Raw genomic sequence first — 19,015 nt, forward strand, 5'->3', positions numbered from 1 at the left:
TTAACTCACGCCCTTTGTCCAGGTGAGGTTCCTGTGTCTAGCTCTTGGGCCAGACCTTCTACGCCTAATCCTTTCCACAGACTGCTTCTGACTGAGCACTTATATCAGTAATTCATGACATGCCTTTCATTAGCATCTTTCCCATCAGAGTAACTTATAGACCCCTGACAAGTCCAAATGATCCATATACGCTTCATTCCAATCATTAATACAAGCCATTCGACTGCAAATGTGTTCTCTGGCACCAATCAGTGGATCATTGACCTTACCCATATATGTGTCATTAGTATACATTTTAACTAGATAAATGAGAAACCTTATATTGTGAACAATTAATTTCACATGTAGAAATACATGCATTTATGGCTGTACAAAGTTAGAGATCTCAAAGGAACTAAGAGGGATTGCTAGAGGAAATGCAGCATGCTTGATCAAGAAAGAGAAAAGTGTGAATGCACATTTATCTCTAGACAGACGGATGGATCCTAGCAACATTGCACAGAAAGACAAAGTGAGACACAGGCACATTCACAAGACTCATAAGTAAGCAGTTAGGGATAGCTCAGTGGTTTGAGCATTGGCCTGCTAAACCTAGGGTTGTGAGTGAGTTCAATCTCTGAGAGGGGAATTGGGGTAAAAATCTGGGGATTGGTCCTGCTTTGAGCAGGGGGTTGAACTAGATGACCTTCTGAGGTCCCTTCCAATCCTAATATTCTAAGTGGCAAACAATTGACTGATGTAGCCATGTTGCTGAGTCTCTGAAATGACTGCAGTTGGTGTAATGTGCTATGTATGCAGACATGAATCCTTTTTCATGTCCTATGATGCACAATATACTCCCTACTCAGGGCTACTCACATGGCCACAGAGGCAATTGTGGGACATACTGCCTATAGAAAATGCTGTTCTTGCTTTGGACATATATTTGTGGGCCATGGGAGAACACTAATTACTTTAGTGCTATTCAAAACAGTATCCAAAATAAGAGCAGCTGCTGAAAGGATTTCACTATGAACACAGGCCCAGATCCTCAAATGTATTTAGGCACCTCACTCCCATTGATTTCAGTGGAAATTAGAAGCCGAAATACCTTTGTGGAGCTGTGCGACAAGGCATCTACCTTTTGACCAATCTATCACATGTATGTACCCAAGCTGCTGCACTATCAAAGATACAAGAGTACAACATTCTGTGGAGCTGAAAAGTAGTACTAGGCCCCATAATGGAGCTCTTATTATTCATTAAAGAATCAAGGGCCAACCAGGGAATTTGAATCCACAGTATTGGTGGCCCCAAGCATTCAAGAACCGTGTAAGGCCCCCCAAAATAATGAGATTAACTTTTTTAAATTTTAGATTAGATTTTTTTTTTAAATTATTTTTACATTACATTAGATTTTTTTTAAATTATAAATTTGGGGTTCTTTTATTTGCCTTCTGCTTTGTGAACCCACAGGAGTCACATATTAAAGCTTTTTTTCCACAACAATGAGGGCTAGAAAAAGTTTAGTGTTTTTTTTTGTGGGGGGGGTTGTTTTTTTTTATGCAAGGACTGATTCTGATGTCATCACCTGGTTCCAGAACTGGAGCTTTAAGCAAAGCAGCTGAGGTTGTGAGACTTTACAGATGGCATCACTGGATCAAGATCCAAAATGTGTGGTTGTGCAGATGTGGGGGGGTTGATTCAGGTTTAGCTCCAATGTTTAGTACTTTTTAAAATCTTTTTTTTCCCTTTTAGAGAATGGAAAATTATATGAAAAGCTCCAGTTAGGCCCAGTACTGGAAATACGAATTCCTACTCACTGAACATCAATGGAAAGTAAACATCTTCCTCCATAGATGGGGTTCTCCTGGCACCTGCTAAATACATTCAGATGGCCACATATGTGATGCCTGAAAAAAGCTCAAACAGTAGCTTGATATGTAATCAGGGTCCCATATATTCCCCAGTCCGACAGGCCCAGAATTTGCTGCAGAGTTCACCCCTTGCCACAGAGCTGTGTTTCAGAGTCTAAGTGATTATCTAAGTGTCTCTAGTGACAGACCACCTGTACATAATTCCGGAAGAATCAAAGGTTCTACTATGTTAGCACTGCTTCTTTTCCAGTTAAACCCAGTCTAATCTCATTTTCTCAATAGGATGCATTTTCCATTTAATTGCACATTAAACCAGCTTTCTGATTTTATCATCATGGCAGCAAGGATCTGCCTAGAGAAAGAGCAATTATTAACTAGAAGACAGCGTCTTTTTCAATGTGATTTATTTTATGAGGGTTTCTGAAATAAATTATCAGTCTGCGATTGGCCATAAGGGAGAAGCACATAAAAGCTTACCACATGCATTGAACGTACCATCTGGTATCCTTTACAAACTAGATTCGGGGTAGGTCAGCTAATTCTTTAGAGTGCATAATGTACACAGTGCACAATGATGCATGGATATAAAAATGGAAGTAACTCAGTAAGAACCAGCTCTGCGTAACTGCAGATTAATTTTACATAGTTTACCGTTCTAGTCCATTGTAAGCTTTTGGCAATTTCTTTCTGTCTGAACTACAAGTAATTTTGTATTCCAGAACTTTTATTGGGCTAAAAAATGAAAATCCTTCTATTAGACTGGGTGTTAAAGATGCTTCTTTCCTCCATTCTGTAATGGGTCTGAGTAGCTGGATTCACACAGCTGGTGCAAAAAAAGATTTTGTTATTGTTTCTCTGGATAGCTTGTTTGTGGTACGCACAGCCTGGAGGGTGTGATTGGATTTCCTGGCTCCGATGTTTGTCATCTCCACATCTCTGCATCTCTGCTGTTGTCCCTGAAAAAGATTAAATCTGACTCGGTAGGAACAATGACAGCTCAATTCCTGTGAAATATAACTGAAGCACAGTATGCAAATTCCACCCCCTTTTTTCACTCCTGCAACCCCAAGGAAGCCAGTGTTTGTATTCATGGAAAATGCAGTTGCTAACAGTTCTCACACGGAATAGCATCGCTGACACTTTATTCATATTTTAAATTCTAGATTAAGTATTTCCTAATGATCTTTCCCATATCCCAATCTACAGTGAGTAGCTAAGGATGACAACTCTGCCACTGAAGAAAAATGCAAGCAGGGGTAGGCAAACTTTTTGGCCCAAGGGCCACATCTGGATATGGAAATTGTCTGCCAGGCCACGGATACGCACAAAATTGGGGGTTAGGGTGTGGGATGGGGTGAGGGCTTTGGCTAGGGGTGCGGCTCTGGGATGCAGGAGTGTGGGACCAAGGGGTTCAGAGGGCAGGAGGGGGATCAGGGCTGGGGCAACTCCCCCCCTCCGCCCTGAGGCGCCCCCCTGCGGCAGCTCCCCACCCCCTACCCTGAGGCACCCCCCCGCCCCAGCTCACCCCTGCCCCGCCTCCTCCCCAAGCACGCCATGGCTGCTTCACTTCTCCCGCCTCCCTGGTTTGCGGCGCCTAAGCTGATTGGTGCTGCAAGTCTGGGAGGCGGGAGAAGTGAAGCAGCTCACCCCTGCCCCACCTCCGTCGCTGCTTCACTTCTCCCGCCTCCCTGGTTTGCGGCGCCTAAGCTGATTGGTGCTGCAAGTCTGGGAGGCGGGAGAAGTGAAGCAGCTCACCCCTGCCCCACCTCCGTCGCTGCTTCACTTCTCCCGCCTCCCAGGGGTGATCTGGGGCGGGGAGTTCCCCTGCATGCCACCCCTCCCCCCATTACTTGCTGCGCGCGGCCCTCCTGGAGCTCCCCTGCCTGTCCCAGCTCCCTCCGCCTAAATGCCGGCGGCAACCGGGGTGGCCGAAGATCCAGCCGCCGCAGTCGCTGCCGAAGAAAATGCCGCCCCCCCAAATCCTAGTGCCCTAGGCGACCGCCTAGGTCACCTAAATGGTTGCACCAGCCCTGCCCAGAGGTACGCATACCCCTGCTTGAGAACCACTGATCTAGGGCAGCTTTACGTCAACATTTAAGGTGATACATTGTAACCTTCATTAGCTGCACATACGCTCTTTAATTAAGATTCCTGGCTACCAGGTTATTCAGTACAGCATTCGCTAGACAGTCTGGGGCACTGAGCCACTGCCATGCTTGGACCCCTTAATCTGGAGTATGCTACTAAATGAACCATTGTGAATGGCACTTTGTTGGCAAGAGGGTACATTTTACTATTATATTATTTCCTCATTATTCCAACTTGGTCAGGGCCGTTCTGGTACAATCACCAGTGGTGATGATACTGGCCAGACAATCTAAAAAGCCAAAGATAAAATTACAGTAGTAAAGAATTGCTGAAGCTGGCCTAAATGATCCATTGTATTTCATTAAATGCTGATTAGCAGAGATACTATTAAATCATCATTTACCTCATAAAAGGACTGGGGCTGTAGTTAATATATTTTGGCTTAGGCAATAATAATTTATGTAAATAAATTGCATCAGCAAAGCTATTGCATTCTCATTCCTATTTCAGCTATGGTAACATTTGGGGCCTCTCCTTGGTCCTATTGAAGAGAGTGGTACTTTTGTAAGTGATTTCAAAGGGGAGCAGGAGCAAGACCTTGGAAAGTGATAAAAGAGGTACATTTACGACAACAGTAAAATGCACAGAATGAGGGGCCCAATTCTTCAGACATGCATGTACTCACATGAACACATTTCACTGAATTCAATGGGACTACTCAGATACAAAAATGTTTGCAGGATCATTACTACAGTTTGGAGTGTCAGGCAGGAGAATGTCCTAAAATCCTACCTAAATATATCACCAATGCTGTGATATAATTTTAAATAACACATTGGAGGGTTTATGCTCATTAAGGTGAAGACTCAGTAGCAAGGGCTACATGTGCTAGGTACAACATATGGAGCTCATAGACAGATTCATAAATTCCAAGGCCAAAAAGGCCCATTATGATCATCATCTAACCTGGCCTCCCAGATAACACAAGCCATAGAACTTCTAAAAAATAATAGATCTTTTAAAAAAACATCTAATAGTGATTGAAAAATTGTCAGTGATGGAGAATCTACCATGACTCTTGGTAAATTGTTCCAATGGTTAATTACTCTCACTGTTCAGAATTTACACCTTATTTCCAGTCTGAATTTGTCTAGCTTCAATCATTGGATCGTGTTAGACCTTTCTCTGATGGACTGAAGAACCCATTATTAAATATTTAATCCCCATGTAAGTACTTACAGACTGTAATCAAGTCACCCCTTAGCCTTCTCCTTGCTAAGATAAATAGATTGAGCTCCTTGAGTCCTAGATAGATCGCTAGACAGGCTGACAGATAGTGACACCTACCCTCTTTATAACAGAGTAAGATCTTTGGATGGATGGTGCTATATAAGTTCAAAGTGATGTTTATCTATTTATTATTTGTATATATACATTTATATTGTCGCTACAGCTGCTTTACACTTTTCTGATAAAAAAAATAAATAAAAATTAGGGTTTCATAAAAAATGAAGATCTACAAGATCTTCACCAAGCGTTCTCAAAACTACGATACTCGCACGAGGAACTAAGGAAACAAATCAACAGAGCCAGAAGTGTACCCAGAAGCCTCCTGCTGCAAGACAAGCCCAAGAAAGAAACCAACAGAACTTCACCTACAGTCCTCAGTTAAAACCTCTCCAATGCATAATCAGTGATCTACAACCCATCCTGGACAACAATCCCTTGCTTTCATAGGCCTTGAGAGGCAAGCCAGTCCTTGCCCACAGACAACCCGCCAACCTTAAGCATATTCTTACCAGCAGCCACACACCGCACCATAGTAACTCTAACTCAGGAACCAATCCATGCAACAAACCTCGATACCAACTCTGCCCACATATCTATACCAGCAACACCATCACAGGACCTAACCAGATCAGTCACAACATCATCTGTTCATTCACGTCCACCAATGTAATACACGCCATCATGTGCCAGCAATGCCCTTCTGCTATGTACATTGGCCAAACTGGACAGTCCCTAAGTAAAAGGATAAATAGACACAAGTCAGACATTCAGAATGGCAATATACAAAAACCTGTAGGAGAATACTTCAATCTCCCTGGACACACAATAGCAGATTTAAAGGTAGCCATCCTGCAGCAAAAAAACTTCAGGACTAGACTTCAAAGAGAAACTGCTGAGCTTCAGTTCATCCGCAAATTTGACACCATCAGCTCAGGATTAAACAAAGACTGTGAATGGCTAGCCAACTACAAAAGCAGTTTCTCCTCCTTTGGTGTTCACACCTGAACTGCTGCAAGAGGGCCTGATCCTTCCTGATTGAACTGACCTCCTTATCTCTAGACTGATTCTTGCCTGCATATTTATACCTACCTCTGGAAATTTCCACTACATTCATCTGACGAAGTGGGTATTCACCCATGAAAGCTCATGCTCCAATACATCTGTTAGTCTATAAAGTGCCACAGGACTCTTTGTTACTTCATAAAAATGAAGCATTTTATGAAAAAAAATATTTTTGACCAAAATATTCAGGTTTTCTTCAAATAGCTAACTCCCCACCCCATTGTATTCTTCTTGTATTAAGCAAATCCCCAGCATTTGGGGGGTTAAGTCAGAATTTTTCAATTTCTGATTCCTGGTGGTGGGGTTGTGTTTGTTTTCCTTCCCTGAGAGCTGCTGTTTCATTGTTTGTTTCATCATGTGACTTATTATTTCGCATTAGGCTGTTGATATTTTATGTGTGTTTTCCTTGGCTTCTTGCAGGGGGTTATTTCTATGAGCAACCTGACTAGTCAGTGCGCTATTGTTATTTGTGAATGGCCCAAGCATGGGATTCTCTCGCCTTCTTCACCGGCTCTGCCCCTCACAGCTGCACCTCTCGTGCCTTCCCCTAGGGGCCGCTGTGGCGCCCTCAAAAATCGGCAGTGGAGCAGGGAGGGACCCTGGGGGAGGGGAGGAGGCTGGAAGGTGTCACGTGGTCCATCTCGAGCCCGGAAAGGCCGCTCGTGCTTCGGGCCGCGGGCGGGGTCTTTATCACGTGACCCGCCTTTCGGGGTGAGGGGGCGGGGTCCGATCGCGCCTCTGTCGGGAAGGGGCGGGGCTAGCGGACGTGACCTTCCGGTCGGGGTCGGGGGGGGGAAGAGACGCACTTCCGCTTCCGCGTGCGAGGCTGGGTCGCGGTGCTGCTGCTGGGCCGGCTTCCTCCCTCCTGCCCTCGCTCTGCGGCGCGCGGTTCCCCTCGCAGGTAGGGCGGGCGCTGACCCCGGGCCGCGCGCGCGCGCGCCTGGCGGGCTCCGGCCGGGCCGCGGCCTCGGGTGCGGCGGGACCTGGAGCCGAAGGGGCCCGAGGCGGGGGTGGCCGGTGGGCTGAGGGGGCGGGCGCCGGCTGGGGACGCCGCGGCAGGCCGGGCTGAGGGGCCCGAGGCGGGGGTGGGCTGAGGGGCCCGAGGCGGGGGAGGCTCCGTAGGGCCGGTTCTCACAGATCCTAGCTGTGGCCTCTGTGGCTCTGATCCTCTGGCCCGGGGTCATGCCCCGGGGGTGGGGGAGGGAGGATTGTGCCTGGGGATGGGGAGCAGCGTCTGGTCTCCCGGCCCTGCACGTGAGGTGACCTGGGGATTTATTTTTAACGCGGGGGGGGGGGGGGAGGGTTTGTTCGCTTGTATTGGAAGCCGCCGCGAAGCCCTGGCAGGGTGTGGGTGTGGATGTGTCATGCGAACCGTGTTCCAACGTACCTGTGTCGCTCTTGCCTAGGGGACAAGCCACACCACCGTTCCGTACACTAGAGGTTGCTCACCTAGTTATTGCCTCCTGCTAGGTGCAATTTATCCCACTCCAAGTCCTATAAAAAGGAGGTGCCTCAAAGTACAAACACCATATGCAACCTATACAGACAGAGTCATCCATCAAAGCTGCTATTTGTGCGCACAGCAAAGTGGCATTAAACGAATGCCACCCTTGGGATGACATGAAATATTGCACAAAGGAATTCAGTTAATGCGGCAGCATGCTGTATTACATCACGGGGCGTTTTGGTAACCAGTTGATTTGTTGCTTAGTAGCTGATCATAAAAATAGCATTTATACTAATTAGTGCTGTGTTCTTACACAGCATGTAAAAAGCAAAGAGGTTCAGTCTAAACTTTGTTCGGCTATATATATAGTGTAATAGTACAAAAAATACTGTGTTTTTTTATTGTCTTGGAAAAAAGCATCCATTAAGTTTATAAATGCTTATTAAAATGTATATAAACTCGGGCACAAGGACACCTCATTGAAGAAAGCCTTTGGCAAGCCTATTTCCTTTCAGTATGCCTTTAGGTCAGATCATGTGAGATGTAATACTTAAACTTTTGTAAGTTGAGCTGTTTGAGTTAGTATCGCATGACATTCTGATTTTAGAATTAACATGCAATATTATGTACAAGTTAAATAGATTAATTGGCTAATTCACAGACTGGAAGATTCCCCACTGACAAAATTGATCATAGATTAGTGGGGTTCTGCTGGGTTTGGGACTAGGCCTGACACAGTAACATTTCTCTCAATGATTTGGAAGTCACACTGATAAAATTTGCAGATTGGCAAAGTGGTAAATAATGAGCACTGAATAATCATACAGTGTGATTTGTCACTTGAGAGCCTCTGCCTGTTCAAACAAAATGGGTTTCAATACATCTGTATGCGGAGTTGTACATCTAGGAATAAGGAATGCAGGCCATACCTGTAGAATAGGGGAGTCTGAAGTCTGGAAAGCTGTGACTTTAAAAGGATTTAAGGTGTCTTAGTGGACAAGCACCTGTATATGAGCTCCCAGTACAGTGGTGTGGCAGTATGGAGGTGATTTTACCTCTGTATACATAGTCATCCTATTCCATGTGTTAATCCCATCAAATGTGGACAGCACCTCAAATCCTCTTCCTCCAAATTCTCTGATGCTGTAATTAAGGCTATGAATCTCTCATGGAAGTCACAGATTCCATGACTTTCCATGACCTCCGTGACTTCTGCAGTGGCTGGCCTGGGGGCCGCATGAGCAGCTCGGGCAGCCCCTGGGCCAGCCGCCTCAGCCGCTGCTGGCTGGGGGCGGTCTCAGGCCACCGCACTTCCCCCCCACACCAGCAGTAGCAGGAGTTTGCATGTGGAAGGGGGCTCTGGGCTGAGGCAGGGGGTTGAGTTAGGGTGCGTTGAGGGCTCTAGGCAGCGCTTACCTGCGGGGGCTCCTGGAAGCAGTGACATGTCCCTCCCTCAGCTCCTAGGCGGAGGCTTGGCCAGGTGGCTCTGCACGCTGCCTCTGCCTGCAGGTACCGCCCCCACAGCTCCCATTGGCTGCAGTTCCCAGACATGTCACTGCTTTCAGGGAGCTGGGTAGGGAGCCTGCTAACCCACCTCTTCTCCTCCTCCCCCCATTCTCCCCGCCCCCCACCTCCCCAGCACCCAAGTTTTAGTTAGGGGCATATAGTACAAGTCATGGACAGTCAACAAAAATGATTAGGAGTATAGAACGGCTTCCATATGAGGAGAAATTAATAAGACTGGGACTTTTCAGCTTGGAAAAGAGGTGACTAAGAGGGGATATGATGGAGGTCTATAAAATCATGAGTGGTATAGAGAAAGTAAATAAGGAAGTATTATTTACTCCTCATAATACAAGAACAAGGGGCCACCAAATGAAATTAGTAGGTAGCAGGTTTAAAAACAAAACACAAGAAAGTATTTTTTTCACGCAACGCACTGTCAACCTCTGGAACTCCTTGCCAGAGGTGTTGTGAAGGCCAATGCTATAACAGGGTTCAAAAGGGAGCCAGATAGATTCATGGAAGATAGGTCCATCATTGGCTGTTAGCCAGGATGGGCAGGAATGGTGTCCCTAGCCACTGTTTGCCAGAAGCTGCGATTGGGTGACAGGGCATGGATCACTTGATAACCTGTCTGTTCATTCCCTTTGGGGCACCTGCCATTGGCCACTGTCAGAGGACAGGATACTGCGCTTGATGGACCTTTGGTCTGACCCAGTATGGCCCAGTATGTTCTTATGAATTTTCGTTTATTGCCCGTGACCTGTTCATGACTTTTACTAAAAATACCCATTACTAAAATATAGCCTTAGCCATAATCCTCTGTCACACCACATGCTAACCTGTCTGTTTATGACATCCCACCACTTTTTGGGTTGGCTTCTCTGTTTTTCCTTTATGCTTTATCTGTTGGACTCTCTTACCCACATAGTTATCAGGACTGTGCTTTACATGACCAAACCATAATTTTTTCATTTATGGGTATTATTTCAAGTCTCTCTAACATACATGTTCTTCACATGGCCTTTCCTCCTTACAGTACTTACTCACCTCAACATTTCCTTTTCTGTGGTACAGATCACTTGCTCATGTTTCTTCTTTGTTGCCTAACACTCAGGCTTGGCCTACACTAGAAAATTAGGTCGATTTAGCTATGTTGGTCCAGGGTGTGGAAAAATCCACACCCCTGAGTGGCATAGTTAAGATGACCTAAGTCCCCATGTACAGACCACTAGGTTGATAGAAGAATTCTTCCTTTGACCTGGCTACCACCTCTCAGGAGGTGGATTATCTATGCGAACCCTCCTGTCGGTGTAGGTATTTCCTCATTTTCCCTGATTCTGTAAACCATATATTCGAAACATTGCATTTTCAGTAATGTCTGCCCATCTAGTTTCAAGGATAATTCTTCAGTGTTCATGTTACTGAAGTTATATACCATATACTTTCTTTCCTCTGTTTATTTTGAGCCCATCTCTCTCCAACACATCTCTCAATTTATCAGGATCCTCTTCTAGACTTTCTGCAAACAACTTGCACCAAAATTCTGTGCATTTCTTGTGACGTATCAAGGATGAGCATAAACAGGAAAGGGCTTAATAGTGGAAAACTGTGTACATCTCTGGTATTCATTTCTTAAAAGTACATTGAAAAATAAGAGGGTACAGAAAAGAGCCACAAATTATTTCAGGGCCAGAGAAAATGCCTTACAGTGAGAGACATAAACAGTTCTGTTTAGATGATTGAAAAGGAGATTAAAAGGTGACTTGACTAGTGTGTAAATACCTTCAAGGAGAGAAAATATCAGGTACTACGGTGCTCTTTAATCTAGTGGAGAGGCATAACAAGAGCCAATGGCTGGAAGCTGAAGCCAGAAATACCAAGAGGAGGTGATGGATTCTCCATCTCGTGATGTCTTTAGATCAAGGATGGACGTATTTCTGGAGAATATGCTTAAGCCATCCCCAAGTTACTAGGTTCAGTACAGGGGTAACAGTGAAAATGAATGGCTTGTGATGCATAGATCAGCCCTTATCTAATGGTCCCTTCTGTCCTTAAACCCTCTGAATCTGAGAATAGAAGGTATGTAATGCTAAGAGAGAGTGAAAGAATAAAAATGTGCTGAGGCAACAAACAGAAATCCCAGCAGGAAGGAAAAGGAATATGAAAAGAAGTTTTGAGAAATTTACATGCCCAAATAATTCAGTCTCCTACAGGAAATACTCTTATTTTGATTTAAGATGAAGTAAACTTGGCTCTTGAGTTGTAAATAATTGATACCAAGGGCCATGTGTGTTTATGGCAATTGCCCTGCCATTCCTTATGCCTGTCTTGGAAATAGCTGGTAGTTAGTTCCAGATAAAATTTAAAAATCCTACAAAGCCCTTTTTCCTATTCAAGACCAGTTGTGGTGACACAAGGACAGAGATTATCAAATCTCAGTAGCTAGTTAATGACCTAATTGTTAGTGCATCTCCTCCACATGTATTTATAGTCCTATAGCGAAGAATGATTGTGCAGGTCAGACTGAATGATATATTTGGTGTGGCAGGGGACTGGAAAAAGTGGCAGGGCTTCTTGAAAAGCATGCAGTATAGAAAAAGAATGACTAATAGATCACCAGCACTGAATGTTAGGGTTAGCCGAGTAGTGGGGAGAGAGAGCAGCAGGAGGATTGGACATGATTTGAGCAGAGTTCATAATTCAGAAAAGTCAGTGTAAATGTTACTTGTGACTTCAGGAGTATGTAGTCCAGTGGTTGGTTTCTGCTGTGGAAGAGGGGCTGGTGGATGGAATTGGAGGCTGCTGGAATATTTGTCCCATTTCATCTCTGGATCGGAATAGTGGAGTATCTAGCAGGCCCTCTTCTTACCCTGGATGCTGGGGGAAGAGGGAGGTGGTTGGCATCTAGGATCAGAATCTTTTCACAGGCCATTCTGACAGCTCCATCTCCCTTCTCCTGATTCACCCTGTTGTTGCTGTAGGTGGAGGCTGCTGAGGCTTGGTGTCTCAGAGCTGCTGGATCTGTTGGAGCAGGACATGGAGCTGGCAGGGAGGGTGTTTCCAGAGGCAGGGGTCTTTATAAGACAGAATTTCCTTTGTCTTGCCACAAATGGAGGGAAGTGTGACTTGGGTTTTATTTCTTTCTTTCAGTTCTGTAATCATCCCCACTCCCTGACAAACTCTTAAACTAGCATAACTCCTTTCCCCCTTATACCCAAAAAGAAGCATTGGAAATAGAGTACTTCATCTCCCAAATTCTTGCACAAAAACCATGTCTGTTAAATTAATTGGCTTCATTTTTGTTCTCTGTAAGTGATAGCACTTGTGTAATGGTTTTCTAGGAAACGTATAGCAAAATAGCTGGTTTCAACAGGAAAATGAGATTCCATTTACTGTTAACCCCCTTTTTCATAAAATGAAGTCAGCATCTTATTTGCTGCAAATCCATGTAATTTTGAGCCCGTGGCTAGCAGTGACTTTAAAATGGAATTATTGGATGTTGCTGAATAAAAATACTTTCCACTTCTGAGTCTAACTAGCTGTAGAGACAAGGTGGGAGAGGTAATATCTTTTATTGAACCAACTTCTGTTGGTGAGAGAGACCAGCTTTTGAGCCACAGCTCTTCTTCAGGCATATGAAAGGTACTCAGAGTATCATAGGTAAACACAAGGTGGAAAAGATTGTTTAGCATAAATAGTTAACATGTATTCTAAGGGACCATTCAAGGTAGAGTGGTCTCTCTCCAACAGAAGTTGGTCCAATCAAAAATATTACCTCACCCACCTTGTCTCTCTAATATCCTGGAACCAACATGGCTACAGCTCCACTGCATCTAACTAGTTGTAGGCATATATGAAGAGTGTCAAGAAAAAAAATCAAATGAGGCATTTACAAATTGATCTGGCATTTTGCCTATTGAGATTTTAATTGAAGCATAATGACCATACTGGGTCCAACAAATGGTCCATCTGTCCCAGTATCCTGTCTCTGACAGTGGCCAGTGCCAAATACTTTGGAAGGAATGAACAGAACAGGGAAATTTAGATTGATCCATACACTGTCATCCAGCCCCAGCCTCTGACAGCTGGAGGCTTAGCGTCATGTGGTTGCATCCCTGACCATCTTGCTAATAGCCGTTGATGGACCTGTCCTCCACAAACTTATTTAATTCTTTCTTGAACCCAGTTATACTCTTGGCCTTTCTAAAATTACATGGCAACAAGTTCCAGAGATTGACTGTGCACTCCGCGAATAAGTACTTCCTTTTGTTTGTTTTAACCCTGCTGTCTATTTCATTGGGTGACCCCTTGTGTCATATAAATGGGTAATAACACTTCCCTATTCACTTTCTCATACTATTCATGATTGTCTAGACCTCTGTCATATCCCTCCTTTTTCATCTCTTCTAAGATGAACAGTCCCAATCTTTGTAATCTATTATTTTCTTTGTAATCTCTCCTCAGATGGAAGGTGTGAGCAGCATGAATCGAATATGCTTTCCCTTTCCGGATTCACTGTCCTTTGTCTTTTTTCTATAATAAATCATGAGTATCTATTCCTGAGCTGGATTTGTGGTCTGTTTCCTCTCTTCCCATTATGTTTTGTACTCTAACTCCTGCCCTAGAAAAGCTTTACACTTTCCCTACTTTCCTCACAAATCTCCTCTTCTCTTCAGGCCAGAATAGATGATAAAATGCTCCCTTCTGGCCTTAAGCTCTGTCCATCAGTCCCTCCAGCCCACCTCATGCCTATCTATGCACCGTAGGGCTTAGAAGTTAATTGGAGATCTAATAGCCTGAAGATTAAATCTACTAGCCAGAGATTGATACAAAGGCCAGGTCTGCAGTACAGACTTTTGCACCTCTACTTTACGCCTTCCGGCCACAGTGATGAAGGGCCATCTGCTACCCAATCTATCCCTCAAGATTTCTGGTTGCTACAAAGTATCTGCACTACTCTGCTCCTCCTCTGTTTGTGGGTATCGTCAATGAGTAGCTCCAGGGCAAAGATTTGCCATCCCTCAATTTGCCCAAGTAGCAGACTGAAACTGGTTTAATTCAAATAGGAACAGTAAAAACTGACAAGATGTGTCAGTTTTCACCCTGCTGCCGTTTGGGAAAGTTCTGAGCAGCAGTAGACAATGGAATGGTTTGTCTTTAGAGTCACTAAAACAGCATCTGTTTAGTCAGTTCACATTTTGAAGGTTGTCTTCACAAATTTAATACTACTTAAAATGAGAGTTTAGATTCTGCAGAAACTGAGGGCAGTTGCCTGGGGCAGCTTCCAACTTGCCATAAGCACATGCAATTTTTAAGCTCTGGTTATATGGTCCCGTTACAGGATAGAGAGGTCCCATCTACCATGTTATGACTGGCTCCCTGGTGTGCTGGAACTGTAATGTAGACAGAGGCCCTACTAAAACTGTCTCTTCACCCATGAGAGAACCACCTTAGTCCGCTCTGGCAACAGATGGATATCTGTTCGGCTCTGAATCCTAAAAACAAAGCCATGGTTGGGGAAACGCTGACATCTAGTAGAGTAGAACTGCTGTGTGCACTGAACCTAGACAAATAGGCAGGAATTAGCTTCCTTACAAGCTCCTGCCTGAAACACTTTGAGAATTGCTTTCAACTAACTTGATTTTTATTTTTATTTTTTTCCAGTAAAATGTCTGGAGCTGATGACTTTTCGGTAAGTAATCATTTTTTTTCCCCTTAAAAATCGCTTGGCCAAGCAACTTCATTCTGAATTCCAGACAATTATTTAAGAAAAAATAGGGAGGTGATTCTTCTGGTGCTGCAGTTGTGGTATTGGCTCTGGAATGAGTAGAGCAATCCAGAGGGCTAAATGTACTAAACTGTCAGATGGTCTCCTTGAGACTTTCAGGTCTGAGATTAGTATTGAAATGTAATTCCAACATGCTGCCTTCAAAGTAGTTATGTAGAAGATGCTTAAAGACCCTTCCCTCTGGATTTGCACTGAAAAGTTTTCTTATTGTCACATATGGTAGCTCTCCTTTTGTCTTCTGACGTGCTATAGCTATAAAACCGAATACCTCTTAACTTCTATTCTAAAGTGAAGCTATTCTGAAGAGAGAAGCTATATGAAATTAAGCACAACCATGCAGGAGCTAATATAGCTTTACTAACGATGATGTACATAATTTGTAAATGTAATGGATTGCCGTGCACAGTTAGTGATTACAATAGTAGGCAGTTTGCAGTCTCACTGGCGCTCTATTTTCTAGTTGGCAGATGCTTTACCGGATCATTCCCCTGCTAAAACCTCCAAAGTGAGCAATACAAAATCTGGTCAACAAACTGGTCAGCCAGCGCAAGGCTGGCCAGCTTCCAATCCTTGGAACACCCCAAGTGCGCCACCTACGGGGCCATCTGGATTGCCACCAAGTACAACCGCCTCCAGTGTGCCATTTGGACCTCCCCCAACAGGAATGTATCCTTCAATGCCACCTGGACCGCCTGCTCCATTTCCTCCACCTCCTACTGGACCCTCTTGCCCTCCTCCTGGTGGTCCATATCCACCCCCATCTGTGCCAGGTCCTGTCCCACCAGGGCAATATCCTCCACCAAATATGCCCTTTCCAGAGCTTCCAAGACCATATGGTGGTCCAACAGAGCCAGCTGCACCTCCGGCTTCTGTTGGGCCATGGGGATCTATGCCTTCTGGAGCATGGGGAGCAACAATGGGAGGGCAATATCCTGCACCTAGTATGCCATATCCACCCCCTGGGCCATATGCCACTCCTACCCAGACACCCGGGGCTGCACCTACAGTACCGTGGGGTACTGTCCCACCTGGAACATGGGGACCTTCACCACCTGGTCCATTTCCTCCACCCACGGGATCATATCCAGCTCCAGGACTATATCCTACACCCCCTAATCCTTTTCAAGTGCCATCTGGTCCTGCTGGTACTCCATCAATGCCTGGTGGTCACCATGTGAGTATTTAAATTGTACTGTGTTGAACAATTCCAAAATTCATCACACACAAGTGCTGATGTTGGGCAGTGGAAAGACCACTTAATAAAATGGTATGGACTGTTAGAACTGTTATGTGTATTTTCCAGGCAACAGTTTAATGGGAAATTAGCAGCCTAGTGGAGTTAAAAAGTATGGGAATGCTCAGTTTAGGCAGTTAACTCAGATTTGAAATACTATTAAGCCTGAGAAGTATGACAGTAGTCTTTAGGGTTGTATTTTATTGGCCTGTCAAAAATACTTCCATTTTAGGCATTGCTTTGATTGCTTTTCTAAGCATGAACATGCAGCTAGAACCCCTTGCTTAAACGAGAGAATGGAAGGAATTATTTGTATAGAGACTAGAATCAAAGGTGATGTCCTCTCTAGCACTTTTGTGGGTAAAACTTATGTCAATCGGGTGTGGGGGAAAAAACACCCCCCTGACTGACATAAGTTTCACTGACATAAGCACTGGTGTGGACAGTGCTATGTTGGCAGGAGATGCTCTCCCACTGACACAGCTCATTGGCGGTGGTTTAATTATGCTAACTGGAGAGCTCTCTAGTGTAGACATAGCCTTAGATTGTAGAACTACCGGTAAAAAAACAAAACAAACCACCATAGTAACAATTGACTTGTACACTTAAATTTGTCCTTGCCTTTCATTGAGACATTTGCTTAGTGCTGATTTGAGGATGTATTGTCTTGCTAAAGCCATAAATTGACCTTGAATTTCATTTTTTAATTTTTACAGCCTTACCGTTGAATTCATGCTGGGCAACAAAGTACTGTAGCTTTCCACCTTCATCCACTATTTACAGAGATTTTAAAAAATTTTGTTTCAGTAACTTTTGGAATTGTGAAGAGTACTCACCTCTTGTATGTACTTCTGAGGTATGAAGGAGCAATCTGCATAAATTTAACTTGCTCATATACTGGCATCTTTTTGGTTTATTAAAGTGAATTAGGATGAGCAGACAAAGTCAAGTCCGGTGGTTCTTACTCAAGGCAGAGCTTCCTTTGGGGGAAAAAGGGAATTGCCATGTGAGTAAGGATTACAGGATCAGGCCTACAGTCTTGCTGAAAAGTTAAAGCATTCACTGACATTTAATGTTTAAATTTTGATACCAGACTTGTGGGGGTCACTAAATGAATGGATAGTCATATTTTGTCTATTTTCAGGTTATTCCAGGATATCAGTAAAAACAATGTATTTTGAGATTTCTTTGTGAAATCTCTTAATATTTTAAACATGCTACAGTAATTCAACATACTAAAGAGAAATGGAGCATGTGAATTTGAAGGTGTTCTCAGCATTTATATAAATATACACTCAAGCACAATTTCTCTCATTCTGGGACTACAGCGAAGCGGTCATAGGCCAAAGTACTTAGTCTAACTTGTAGGCACACCTGTTCACATTCGCAAACAGGCATTTATGTGCAAATCAAGTAGCTGGGTGTGCAGTTCAATTAATTTAAATTCACAAATGTGAGGTTTGTGCATGAAAATGAGGGCATAATTTTTGCCGGCCCAAAGTTAGTAGTGGTGACTGGAAGTTTGGCTTGTTCTCTACATGAAGATAAACTGATTCCCACTGGGAGATAATCCTGTCTCTTAACTTGGGTTCTGTCCATCTGAAACTTGGCTTTGCGGCCAAGCTGTGTAAACTCTGCAGAACTTTTATTCAGCATCCTTGGAAATTAAGCCTGAGTTTAAAGTAGTCCAGTTGGAAAAAGCTGCTTTTGGCCTTCCACATAGTCCTATCGCCTAGATAGATCCTTAGAATCCATCTCCCTTCTGCCATAGTTTGAAAATGAGCCAGTCTTATGTGAGAGCTCCATTGAACATAGTAATTGGGTAGTCCCTTTGTTCATAGCTAGATGTATGTTGTACCTCGCTGAATGACATGATCTGATTTGGTTTTAATTGAATGACTAGAATTCTGTGTAGCTGCCTTTCATCGGAAGGGTCACTGCTATCAGTTTCATTCTCCTGACTGAGAATCTTTATGGAATTATCATGCTAGTAGTTTTGCATTACCAAGACACATTCTTCTCTGAGACTTGGGCTTTTTTTAATTATTATGGTACTTTGATTACCTAGACTTTCTGTGACCCTGCAGAATTTATTTTATCCCAACCTGGGAAATCTTAATTTAGCCTCTGTTGGTGGAATTAAAAAACTGAATTAGTAATACTGATGGATTAGTAAATCATCCATCAGAGCTCATTAGGAAATCCCTTTTCATAGTGGAACTGTGAAATCAAAATAACTTTCTCTTCCCTCCCTTACTATGGACTTTTGCATGCACAGAGTAGTGGACTTTTAAAAAATAAACTGACTGGCCTGGTAGTGATGTTGGATACATAGCCATAGTCTCCATGGCAGTTGCAAGAACCCTGAAATAAATTTTACAGAATAGTGCAGTCTGTGAAGGAGCTGTGGCCACTCTAGCATATTGACATGAGGTCTAATAAATAGCCAAGGTAGGTGTGTTTTTGTACTAGGAAGACGATAGTGGAACTGAACACAACAAATTAAGATTTGTTGAACTGAACACAACAAATTAAGATTTGTCCCTAATATTCAACATAATTCATAGTATCTTTGAACACTGGAAATCAGAACCAGAAGAAATATTTTTAAATAGGATATTTCCTAAATTAAGTGTAGAATGCTATTCCCATAGAATGTAGACTTCAAAAATTCATTGTTGAATTGACTTAAATTTCTCCAAGACTGATACGACTTCTGCACGTGACTATAGCAAACATGCTTT

The 19,015-nt window shown here is 43.7% G+C and overlaps 1 protein-coding gene across 1 annotated transcript; it reads left to right on the top strand.

Annotated features, from left to right (window-relative positions):
* The first annotated feature begins 7,085 nt into the window (after positions 1-7,085).
* On the top strand, positions 7,086-18,787 carry MAPK1IP1L (mitogen-activated protein kinase 1 interacting protein 1 like). Its single transcript, XM_045016432.1, has 4 exons — positions 7,086-7,197; positions 14,914-14,941; positions 15,498-16,211; positions 16,988-18,787. Exons 2-4 carry the CDS (start codon positions 14,918-14,920, stop codon positions 16,997-16,999), a joined length of 750 nt encoding a protein of 249 aa, XP_044872367.1. The 5' UTR covers positions 7,086-7,197; positions 14,914-14,917; the 3' UTR covers positions 17,000-18,787.
* The last annotated feature ends 228 nt before the right edge of the window (positions 18,788-19,015 follow it).

Source organism: Mauremys mutica, chromosome 4 (assembly GCF_020497125.1).
Source record: "Mauremys mutica isolate MM-2020 ecotype Southern chromosome 4, ASM2049712v1, whole genome shotgun sequence".
Classification (NCBI taxonomy): Eukaryota; Metazoa; Chordata; order Testudines; family Geoemydidae; genus Mauremys; species Mauremys mutica.